The following is a 12,844-nucleotide window of genomic DNA, read 5'->3' on the forward strand; positions in this document are numbered from 1 at the left end:
AGAAAATTCAAGAGTTATCAGTGATCTCTAAAAAGTTAGAATTTGAAAAGGCTCTAGCACAAAGTTTTTAAATGTTGTATGCAACAGAGAGGGAGACATTTTTTAAAATGGAGAAAACACATGGAAAATTTATTTCTTTACCACCTATGAAAAGAATGGTAGTAGTCAGCATTGTGAAGCTTTATGCCTGAATGACTGAGAGAATTGGTAGTGAGATACAGAACCTCACAGTTATGGTACATGAATTCGAATAGGAATAGGGTTAGTACCTTTCCATATCTGAAGTCACCCATTCAAAGTCATGTCAAGACTCAAAGCCTGTGTGGTTAAGCATTCAAAGTCTACACTGCACAATCTGAAGAGAGGCTTTAGTCTCCTAACCACTGACTCAATACTTCTCGTGTAATAATTGCAAATTTCTCTATTTAAATTATATAAACTATGCAATGCCAAGCTTTTACAGCCTGCAGAGGCAGTGCCTGGCAGCTGGGAGGGTGAGGGTTAAGCTGTCCATAGCCAGAGCAGCTCACACAGGCTTTTGGTTTCTTTGCAGGAAAGGGGATATAGATATGCTCAGCTGAAACTAATTACTGTGCCAGGAAACTTTAAGAGGATTGAATACTATAACACCCCCTCCTTCTTTCAAGGTTTGGGGTGATCTAGCACTGATGGAAAGCTGAGTTGTGAGGAGCCTTGAGTGCATTCAGAAGAGGCTTTTATTTTGCTAGACTTGAAGTATGTGAATTGTTTCATTTTTTCTGGACTTATCTCAGCAAGATCAGAAATCCCTGAAAATTGGGAAAGAGGGGAAAAAAAGACAATTAGACCAAGGGAAAAAAATAGTAAATAGTCCACTACAACTAGTAACTTCCACTGGTGTGTTTCCTCAAATATATTCTAAATAGAAAGGCATCAAAAATGTCATGAAAGAGGAAAGAGCTGAATTTTGGAGGCAAAATAACAGTAGGTGTTCTCAGAAAAATTACATTCTTGACTACTAGCTAGAAAGGGACACTAAGATTCTGGACTTTGATAAATCTCCTAGTGCACAAAAATTGTACAAAGGAATTATAATTACCCTAAAAGGAAAGTTCTTAGTCTTATCTAAGTGTGTATATATATGTGTGTGAGCATATAATATATACTAGATTAGTTTTTACTCTTGGTTTAACAGATTTAGAGTTAGAATTAGATAAAAATTAACTGAAGTATTCAATATTTGGCAGAGATTCCTAGAGAGTTAGGCCAGTAGCAGAGTCACACTGACACAAGCTATTTTGTGTTTTTCAGCTTTGCTTGGAGTAATGTAAAAATAATACTGGTCCATCAGTGGTTGTGCTGACAACTAAAAAATTAGCTTGGCCTAATTGGCCAGTGTGGAATATGACACAGTAGCCTATTTTCAAATGAGGTGAAAATATTTGAAGCAAAACAGGTAATTAAGAGCAAGTTGGGACAATGGGGAGTCCTGATTATTTTAAAATAGAAGGAAATAAATCTGTTTATTATTTCAAGAACACTTTTGAAATATTTTTACTATCAGTATTTTAACATATAAAACTCCAGTGTTATCTAATGGGACTAAATATGTGGAAGAAAAACAAGAATGTTTTTAAGTTGGAAGGTGTGACAAAGGAAAAGACAAACCTGTACTTGCAGACTGGGGACTTTGTTTAGTACTTTGCTGAAAAAAAAAACAAAAAAAAAAAAAACAAAAAAAAAACCCAAACCCCCCCCCAGGAGTTCTGAATTTGCTGGGAATCATCCCTAGATCTTGATCTGCCCATTAGAGTGCTGAACAGCATTAAAGCCAGCGGTGGATAAAACCTCTATCTGTCCAAGTTTTACTTGAACTTGGGAGCAGCTGGATTTGATTCCCAAGAAAAATCATCTCACTGATCTCAGTGCTGTGCCCAGTAGCTGTCACAAAAAAGGCATGGCTGTCCTTGCAAACTTCCACAGTGCTTTTCTAGTGTTAATGTGATTTATACTTGGAGCAGTTTGACCTGATGGATAATGTATACTCAAGAGAAATTTAGGAATAGATTGGCAGATCAATGCTTTGTTTTGCCTTTGCTGTTATTTAGCACAAGTATTGCAACTAAAAGAAAATCTGTAGGAGAAATTAATTAAGTAAAATTTTCAGCAATGTTTCTGGGATGAACACTGGACCCAGAATGTACCTAATCACGCTACTAATAGGAAAATCCTTCCCTCCACTGAAGCAAGGTGGCACATCAAAACATAACTCTGGGCTTCAGAAAGGTGTATTTGAATCTGCACTGAAATCTGTACTTCACAAGCTCAATCCTAATTTTAGTCATGATGCTGAAAAGTTTTGCTAAACAATGTGTTCCTGGAAGAATGCAGAAATCTGTGGGTTTTTCATCTTCCATGTGATCCTGAGGTGTCTGAGGGACCAGAGGGTGTCCATGAACCAAGGCCAGGTGGGGGAGATGGGTGATATTTAGCAGCTGCCTTTGGAAGCGTTTCCCAGGAAGGATGTGTCAAACCCTAGTCCATCCTGCTGGTAATCAATGGAGCTTGCATCTCGACTCTCTTTACAGCCAACCTTGGCATAGTCAATAAACCTCACCTTGCTCTCATTTACCACCTGTACTATGGGTTCTTGATTCAGTCTTCACTAGGCACTATGGCCAGACTCTCACTTGAAGGCATTGCCCATCTTTCAGCCCTAACCTTTAATGTGAAGAGTGGCTAGAGATGGTGGTACTTTTGAAGGTGGAGCTTCATGTTGCTTCCAGTTAATGTCTCATGTAGGAACTGCTGGAAATTCTTTATACTCTATTGTATTTGTATCAATTTATTTAAAATGCTGAGCACTTGGGATTGGTGTGCATTCATCCAAGTTCCTATTTCTCCATGATATATAAAACACTGTCTCTTAGCTTTGTATTGCTTTTTAGTTCAGTTCTCCTAAGAAAGGATCTTCTGAAAAAAAAAAAAAAAACAAAAGGAAAAAAAAAAGGAAAAAAAACCCTAAAAATTCATATTCACAGGACAAAGTAAAATGGATTTCTTTTAATCTAAATGTTGGTACAAATCCAGGAGCACATTTTCTTTCTCTGGTTAGCACAGGTACTGGGTGAGCTATGCTATTTCAACAATTATTTTGTAAGAATTACATCATGACAGTCATCAAGACGGCCATGTTGTGCTGGAAGGCTAACAACTCATTTTCCTCTGTCAGTGATAGAGATCTGGGAAATAAGGCAAATTTGCCAACTCCCACCAATAAAGATTTGGACAGAGAAATAACATGGGTGAGAAATCACCTATTAACATTGTGAATAATAATGGCTCACTGTCCAAGCTGGCACCAGGAAGATAACCTATTCTGAATTTGTCCGTACCTCTTCTTTGAAAGCTGTGTGCAGTTCTCGTCTTGTTTTCTGGTAAATAGTGTAAAAGAATTGGAGACAATTCAGAAAAGGGCAAAAGGTATGATCAAATATAGGGAGTAGATTCTGCATGAACAGAGTAGGACTTGTCAGGCTAGAAAAGAGATAAGGTAAATCGGTATGAAAACACAAGTGGTAGGAGGAGGGTAGCTAGAGATCACAAACCAACTGCTTTTTTGAATACAAGGACGTGGTTGGGAGCATCACATGAAGCAAGGAATCACAGCCAGAACAGTCAAAAGGACACTGACCAAGGAACTGCCAAACAGTGTTGTGAATGCCAAAAATGTGCACGGATTTAAGGGGACAAAATAAAGCCCATGGAAGTGCAATTTGCTAAGGATCACTAACTACAAAAAAAATGTCAGTTCTGGTATTTCTTGAGTTATTTGTAAGTGGTTGTAGGATAGAAGAGCATTCAAGGCTATTATCATATGTATTCAGCCTATTCTTTTTCCCTCTATGTTTGTTTGCTTCAGGTTAAATTTTGGAGGCTAAATACTAGGCAAGGTTAAACTTTGGTCTGACCTATTACTGGTATTCTTTTGTTCATTTCTAAGCCTTGAAAGACCTGGTCAGTTCATGCTATATATGTGTTTGTGTGTGGGCACATGCCCTGACAAAAGAACTGTTGAAAAATTACGTCCTCACTAAATAAGTAACACAAGTCATTGATTTTTAGGAGCAAAGACCTTGGAATATTTTCTTTTGGGGAATTTAGAATTACAGCAGCAAAGATCAAGTTGTCTTTTTTGTCTTTTTCGTTTTTTTTTTTTTCCTTTAAGTCACTTCTGGCTTCACATGAAACAGAATGAAAATACGGAATGTCTACATCAGGCCCCAGAAAATGCAGAGTATCTCTGTGATGGAGGAAATGTATATTCTTCCTGTAATCATTTGTACCGTTTTAGGAATTATTATCCAGCCAAGCATTTCTTCTCTGCTTATCACCATGGTATCTTAAAGACATGGAATTCTGAAGTAATACAACAAAGTAATAAATTAATTCTATGTTAATTAGATATAGTATTCTTGGGACTAAAGATGATTTTAGGAAATTAAGACATTTTTGCTTACCTCTGTCTCATTCTTCCAAATCTAGCCCTGGATCATTTCATATTCACATACAGTGGTGTTTTAAAAATAGAATTAGCTCCTAAACAGCAACTTAGATACTTTTCAAATTGTAAATGTACAGGTTGAATCCTTAAGACAACACAGTTGAAATGCTTATTTAGAAATTCCACTTAAACTTATTACCAGTAGCAATTTAAATTATCTGTTGTTGGATGTAATATTAAATAAATGACTAATTACTGTCAACTTGTCAGCATTTAGTCATCAAGTGGCATGGAAGCTCTTGGGAACAGCTTTATAGCAATTTACAGCACCCTCCTTAGAGAAGGACACCATTATGCAATTGTCAGCCATAATTTGACATCTCTATAATATTGCTTTATTCATAGCACTTCTCTTTCTACTCTCAAAATGGATAGTTTCTATTCTTCAGTGATGGTCTTTTTTTAACTGGCCTCAAAGTTAAAGTGGTTAACTGATATTTGCTCCCTTGCAGCATATCTGCTTTAGTTCTAGAGCTAGCCTTATGGTGAAGGGAGTTATTTGAGATTGGTTTATTCACACACCCATGATATCACAAAGGCAGGGCTTAACCAGTCACTCCTCCTTTGTAGATCATGTGGCAGTCCAGCTGATGAACTTTATTGCTGACATACAGTCCTCCATCCACTGTACTAAGCATAAAACCCCACCAAATACATGGCAGATCACCAGATAAGCATCTCCACCACAGAAGCTGGTGCTAGAAGCCTGAGTTCTAAGGTACTTCATAATGGGCTGTGACAATACATCATTTTTTTAAAAAGACATAAAGGGGGTTGGAAGCACAAGCCAATGCCTGCCTTGGTGTGCAGACCTTCAGCAGTGATTGTCACAGTCTCAGTGTCACCTTTCAGCAGGAGAGGGCTCGGGCACTGGCAGGGCCATGCAGGGGGAGGGCACCTACACTTGCCGCAGAAGCTTGCTACCAAGGTTGTGCAAAGCTCACTTTGCCTGCAGACTCTAAAAAAGGCCCATTTTCACCTATGAGTGTGGATGATGGCCAGTGCGTTGTGAGAACCACCATGAGTTAGGTAATGCTAGGAAAGGCAGCTTGCAACTTTTGCATCAAGAACAGTTTTCCTGCTACATTGCTTTCTTTTTTTATTCATAAAAAGTGTCTGATCCATTCAGAAATATTCTTTTTCCTAAAAAAAATCTCTGAAATCTGGGAAGAAAACAAAACATAACACCACCTCAGTAGTATGCCTGTGTAACTGTTATGCAGCTGTTAGGAATTAGCTGAGCTGTAGCTCTGGTAGTTTAAATAGCCCCCATACAACATGAACCAGACATCATACTTCTGTGATGCTTTGCAGCAGCTCAGGAGCAGTTAGGATATTAGATTTTCCTATGGAGTGAAAGATGACAAAAAAATATATATTTTTTACCTTTTTGGATTTAATATTTCATGGTAAATTAAAACAGAAGGATATCTGAATCTCTGTCTTGACTGCAAACAGCCTGGACGGTTTCCTTGGGCAAGTCTTTTAATTTTTTCCGTGCAAAAGTTCCTTTTTTTGACCTATAAGTACTAAAGCCCACCTTTACAAATCTGTTTAATCTTTTTGGATGAAAGCCCTGGTGCACATGCAAAAAAAAAAAAAAAATCCCTGAATGTTATTAGAAATTTTGTATTTCAGAAACTGCTAAGTCAGCCAGGTGCTGGGGCAATAGTTTGACTCTCTTGCCCTGCAGGCTGGAAAGCCCAGGGAGCACTGCCACCCTTGAGAAGCAGATGTGGTTTTCATCATTCATGAACAACCATTCCAGCCAGCACTTGGAGGAACATTTGTGGACCTCAGAGGGGACCATGTCCATCACTACTGAGCAGAAGAGAGGGCTATTGCAACAGAAGGCCCTTCGCAGCAGTAAAAGCAGCCGGAAAGATTATTTGCATTTCCATGCAGAATCTCCCTAGGCTGGAATAAAATTTGAAATAATCTATGTAATGTTCCGCATCTCACACTAACAGCAACATTTCGTATTATTAGAAATTACTTTTCCAAAATCATTAGGCTATTTTAAAACCTAGGTAAGGCTGCAGATTCATCATGATTACTGTTAGTGTCAGAAAGGCTGGAGAATTTCTTCCCTTGCCTTCTCCTCTATGCCAGCATGTAAGTGTGTGCCGGATTGGGTGGCTGGCTGCCTGAACGCATGGGCCGATGAGCAGCTGTATAATCTTCACTAAGAGTCTCAGCAGAAGAGCCTCTGGGGCTCTGCCTTTGGCTCCTGGAGAGCAGGAAATGGCTATTAGCTGAAAGGGGAAGCAAGAGGGCAGATGCATCATCATCATCATCATCATCATCATCATCATCATCCCAGCACCGACCCTGCCCAGAGCCAGCAAGCAGCTGGAAGATGGAAGGATAGACCTTGTCCTGGAAAGACAGGTCACCATTCTGTTAACCAGCTCCAGTGCAGAAAGCTTGAACTCTGCTGGGATGACATGCTAAATCCACTGGGAAACGTGATTTGTGTGCCACGTGAAAAAAAATATGCCATGCTGGCTTCTGCAAAGATTGTTTAGTTTCCATGGATTTCATACTATTTTCATTGTTCTGCGGCCATAAATCCACTTGCTTTTAAAATAAATATTAGCAAGTTAATTTTAACGACTTTTCATTTATTTTACAACTCCATTATTTTCTGACATGTTTTACATGTTTGAAAACAAAAATATTACTAGCTTTCCTTTTCAGGAAATAAGAAGGGAGCACACAATAGACCTCAATCAATGTAACATTTTTTTAAAGAATGTAAATGAATTCGAAGGAGGTGGGAGAAGGCACATGTATTTGTAACACGCATTTTAAAATGTTTTTGCATTTGCACTTATTCTTAATGGCGTTTATGCCCTCTTGTGTCAGAAAACGTTATTGCAGCTAGTTGTTTTTTTAATATTGTCAATTTTTTGCCTTAACTGTATCTGTCAGTATCAGCCTCAACTAAAAGCCCAATCTTTGTAAAAATGCACATCGTGGATTTATTCCTACTAATATGTCCTACAGTTTCACAGTTTTGGTGTAGAGGTCACCTGTTTCTATCCAAAGTAAGCTAATCCATAAATGAATTTCTGATCTGTCAAACACACATAAAGATTTCTCTAAATTAAAATTTCTGAGGTTACTTATTCTATCCTCCAAATACATTTATTCATTGCTTGATAAAAAATTATTCCTGTTTTCAAACAAACAAACATAAAGTAAATAAGCAACATTGTCCCTCTCATTTGTTAAGATTGTTAAAGAAAATACCTTCTCTGGTCACATCAAGGAAAAAACGGCCAAAAAGTATGGCTCGTTTCAATTACAATTCAAACCTTTGACTTATGAAATATTCCATCTTAGAGCCATCAAAAAACAGTCTTCATTAGATTCAGGAATAAGATAAGTAGCCAATGATGCCACAAATACAGTCTCTGTTCTTGAATTATGGGTATGCAACATAAGATATATTCTACTCATCAGTTAGAAAAGCAGGCAAGTGGATGTCCACGGATAAACTCTGACCTGGCAATGCTTAGATTATACATTGGTCATCTGTAAACCCAAATACATTTATGTTTCCCAGCCTCCTACAACAGCTCAGCCTTTTGTGTGTGATTCAAGCTGCATTTCATGCCCCCAAATCTGTCATGCAAAGCACTAAATTATGCCCATGTTACTCAGTACAGTACTCCAAAAGTTCCAGTATTTGCAAAAGGAAGGAATCCACTGGCTTCCTGTCTTGCCTTGCAGTAAGGAGTCAAATATGTAAAAGTGTCACCTGTTGAATACAAACAACTGAGACAAACACACATGCCGCTAAATCCATCCACCCCTGTACGATGTCACCTAGTGAACAGATATCCACGGGCTGCAGGCAATAGCACATGTCTGACCTGTCTGGTCTATGTCTAGTGTAAACTAGGCATTAGTTTGATCATGTCGCTTCTGACTTGTGATTTGATAAAACTTGATTGACACATCTAGTTTGTCATAGCTTTTTCCCTTCCCTTTTCAGCTAATGAAGTAGAATGCACCTGACTGATAACAGGGATCAGTACAACATCTCTTTTTCTTCGCTCACCCAGAGCATACAATATTGAGATGACACTTCTGACGTTACCAGATTAGACTGCCAGTACAAATCATAAATGCCCAAAGACTAACTGGAGCTTTGGCCACAATAATAGACATATGTGGAATAGACTGTATACAAAGCTATGAAAAGACTCCAACTAGGAAAAAAGCACATAAAGGAGAATATGTTTGCAGTTACAGTGTGAAGAGCAGTGAGACAAGCAGGGTAGCACTAGATAAAACCTTTAAATAGTTCTCTTTTGAGAAGTGACTCTGTGAAAATTGCTTAATAAGATTCCATATTTGTTGTCTCCATGACTGAAGAGATCAGACTTTCTGCAGAATTCAGAATTTGTTTTAGAGATCAAGTATAATTTTTCCACTTTGAAATACAAGCACCACAAATCTACCCTGTCATCTGAAAATGGAGTTATGCTCTTTTTCAGTTTAGACTTTCCAAGGAATAAAGCAATTTCAGGTGGGGTAAAGGAAGAAATTTTCCCTTAATTTGTTGTCATCCACTTCCATTTGTGACATTCAGTGATATATGAGGTATAACTAAAGGTAATGTTTAATCCAGCAGGAGCAATTTCATTAACAATTCTGGTCATGCCGACACTAGACTAAAATCTGTGTCACTGTCCCCAAAGAGATCAAGACTAACCAGGGTAAATGTAATAAAAATTACATTTTGTCACAAAAGTGAGCAAATATGTTTTTCACCCTCTGCAGGAAGCCTAATTTCTTGAAAGTCTTTTTTTCTGATCATAATTTTGTTTAAACATCTCCAACACAGTGTTTATCAACAGGAGAAAAACTAATTATGTAAGACTTATTAAAGACGTGAAAGATATTATTAGCACTAAACAATGGGCAAACAATATTACATTTGGAAACTGTCACCGTACTACAACTTACTCGAGCTGAAATAAAAAATAATCAAAAGCAAGTTATTTTAAAATAAGCAGTATATCCATCTACCTGTCATTTTGCCCAGAAGGTAAGAAAACCATTGCAAAATACCTTCGTGTATCAAAAAATCCTAATTTTTTTTATTTTGTATAACACTGAAATAACGTGAAAAGGCACCACCTTATGTCAGTAGGTAGATCCACACATAAATACTGAAACGTTAGGGACAGATCAGCTAATAGTTTCCGTCCCTAAAGCATCAATCTTCACTTGAGTCACATAATTATAATGTCACGTTATCAACAGGATGAGCTATATCCCTGAGCGACTTCAAACCAAATTAGTTAGAGGCAGCAATGCCTTCTGTCCACAGCAGCCATTGGTGACGATGTGAGCTTATGAAGGATGAACCATTTAGCATTTCAAGTGATAGGTATCTAAATATAGGTTTAGGAATCTAATTTAAGACATCTGTTCCAGTAGTACTGGGTGTATGTAAATTTTGCATTCAAGATCTGGTTGTGTCAGGTGTGTGTAAATATATATTGCCTTTTAAATAGCTTTCTGTTGATACACTTTGATTCAATCTAAGAAAATAGTTGGATTGTATGTGAAAGAATGAAGTAAAACAATAACGAATACCGTAAACCAGCAATGATTATCAGTGATTTGATCCTAGTACTTCTCTCCTAAGCTCACCACCCTGGCCCCATGCCCACTCCTCTGCCTGAAAAGAACTGGGGTTGGTTAGGTGTCGGGCATCCCATTTGTCAAAGGGACCTTGAAAGGTCGTTTACTCACTTCCCTGCCCAAAGGAAAGAACAGCTGGGCATGCATCACTCCTGACAGCTGATAGTCAGCTTTGGCTTTAGGAGGATAAGCACTAAAAATGCCTATGTTGTGAGGTGCAAATGTTGATGTGAAGGAAACCATGACTCTCTAGTATTTTTTCAGTTTTATATATCTTGTAAATAAGGCCAGCTATATTAATAATGTAGAAGATGGATTTATTGCATTATGGATTCCAATCCTGCATGTCACAAAATCAGAAACAAATAGCATTCAAATTCTGAGCGGGTGGGAGGGTTTACTAGTAGGAATATTAATGTATTTTTTCCTGTGAATATGTTACACTTGGGCATGCTTTGTAAAGCAACTAAACGTTTATTTTACACAACATAATCTTTGTCAATAGTCTAAGACTTGGTCATCTATATTATATCTGCCTGGATGGCAACTTATTTGAATATTTATGTTAAACACCTTCGTCTTATCTTACAAAATGCAAACCATTCATCTTCACCTACAAGGCTATATGTAATATCCCTTTGACATATGCTGAGCTCTCACTGCAAGAAGTTGCTGTCTAACCCCATATAGATTCTCCATCATCTGATATCCTCATTCCTTTTTCCCCTCCTTCTCATGATGAAGTGTACAATTTGGACCATGTGACTTGAAGACTTCCCCCATCTTCTCTATTATTTTTCCAGTTCCTGATGAACAGACAGTTTTTTTTTTCTAGATAGCATTTTCCAAACATTGCCCCTCCTGCAGTTTTATTTATTACCTTTTCTTGTGTTAAGAGTTTATAAATTCTGTGTAATAGGGAATGTGCTCTCTCTCTGCTCACAAGCATACTAAACTCACATGCTACAATCAATGTTGAATAATGACTTAAAATCCAGTAAAGTTAAAAAACAAATGGTATTTTAAAGTAATTTATCTCTTTATTAAACTCTGTAGTGTGTAATTACATACTTGTCCTATAGAATATGGCACTACACAGAGTGCAAAAAGCTGGTATCTTTTAATAAGCTGTCACTGGAATGCCTCTATATAGTTCAGGAGCACTATGTTCTTACTTGCTGGACAAAACAATATCCAGCATCATAAAGAAAAGTGGTAACCCTAGTAATTCTGAGCACTACCAGGATTTGCAGTTAGAATTTGTTTGGTTGCTTGCTTGTGGCTTGAGTTTTTCATGTTTGCTTTTGGCTAGACCATAGAAGGGACCTCTGGAGGTCAGCTAGTCCAGCCTCTCGCTCAAAGGTGGTCTGTCAACAACAGCCTAGGTCAGCCATACTTTTTTCTAGCCAAGTAAGTGTTGAAAATCTCCAGGGATAGAAAGTCCAGAATCTCCTGGGCAACCTGTTCCAAAAATGTGCTACTCTCCTAAATGAAAGTACTGTATCAGTTTAAATGAGACAACAGATTATTCAGCTTGACATCTAATTTACCCAGTGGTCTCCCTAGGATCTTGCCAATGGAAAGCGATGAGTTCTTCCAAGAAGAAAACAGAGTAAGGACTTAACTTCAACACTGATTTTTTTTTCCTTAGCAAGGTCCATTGCAATAGAGGCAGCCTGGGAAGACTTCAGGAGGTAGAACATAGATACCCGCAGTTTGATGTACAGGGTACCCAACATCAGCTTCAAATTAAAATTATGTGTGCACAACACTGGGCATGCTGTATATGTATGCACATGTATATAAATTATTATTTATATGCAGCAAGTATTATTTGCAAGAGAAGTAAAATCTATTGTGCAATTAATTCATCTTGAAATTCAATACTTAGGAGAGATTTTGTCTTTACTAAGCGTTTTGTTTTCTGTAACCCAGATACGGTGACATGGTGCCGAAGACAATAGCTGGCAAGATTTTTGGTTCAATATGCTCCCTGAGTGGGGTCTTGGTCATTGCTCTGCCAGTTCCTGTAATTGTCTCCAACTTCAGCCGTATCTACCACCAGAATCAACGAGCAGACAAGCGCAGGGCACAAAAGGTGAGCTCCTAATTTTTCCCTTTTGTTGTTGAGCAATAGATAAAATATGACTTTTTATATGCTGTGCACCCTCAACGTATTTATTAGCAAAAGCATTACTATATGTATGTGCTACATGCCTAGTCCATGTCCTAGATGCAAATACTGTGTCATTTTTAGTGGGGGAAAAACAAAAACAAAAACGGTTCATTTCTCTTTTCTGTCAAAATTTACATATCTATTATTGTGGTAATTCATCCCACTTGTTAGATGAGATCTAGTATTTTCAGGCAATAGCTGCAGTCCCACCCACTGAAGATTTTTCTGTGTTTTTCAGGCAGACTTTCTTTCCACTGGAGTCTTCTGAGAAAAGAAACAGCCAGACAAAAAAAACCTAAGAATGATTTCTAACATCTGTCCTAACAGCCTACTTCACTAATCCATGTGTTTAATTCCCAGATTCAGTCTTTGGGGAATCTGATTATTGGGGAACTTGTCTCCTTAGCTTTACTTTGCTTAAAAGGCTTCAGAAAAAGAGCTTAATCAGGAAAAGCCGAAAG

The 12,844-nt window shown here is 37.8% G+C and overlaps 1 protein-coding gene across 2 annotated transcripts in view; it reads left to right on the forward strand.

Moving 5' to 3' along the window:
• Positions 1 to 12,844, forward strand: part of KCND2 (potassium voltage-gated channel subfamily D member 2) — a 310,155-nt gene that overhangs the window by 278,007 nt on the left and 19,304 nt on the right. For both annotated transcript variants that reach the window (XM_074827569.1, XM_074827568.1), the window contains exon 3: positions 12,143 to 12,305. In XM_074827569.1, coding sequence (XP_074683670.1) covers positions 12,143 to 12,305 — 163 coding nt within the window. The remainder of the gene's footprint in view (positions 1 to 12,142; positions 12,306 to 12,844) is intronic.

This window comes from Strix aluco, chromosome 5 (assembly GCF_031877795.1).
Source record: "Strix aluco isolate bStrAlu1 chromosome 5, bStrAlu1.hap1, whole genome shotgun sequence".
NCBI lineage: Eukaryota > Metazoa > Chordata > Aves > Strigiformes > Strigidae > Strix > Strix aluco.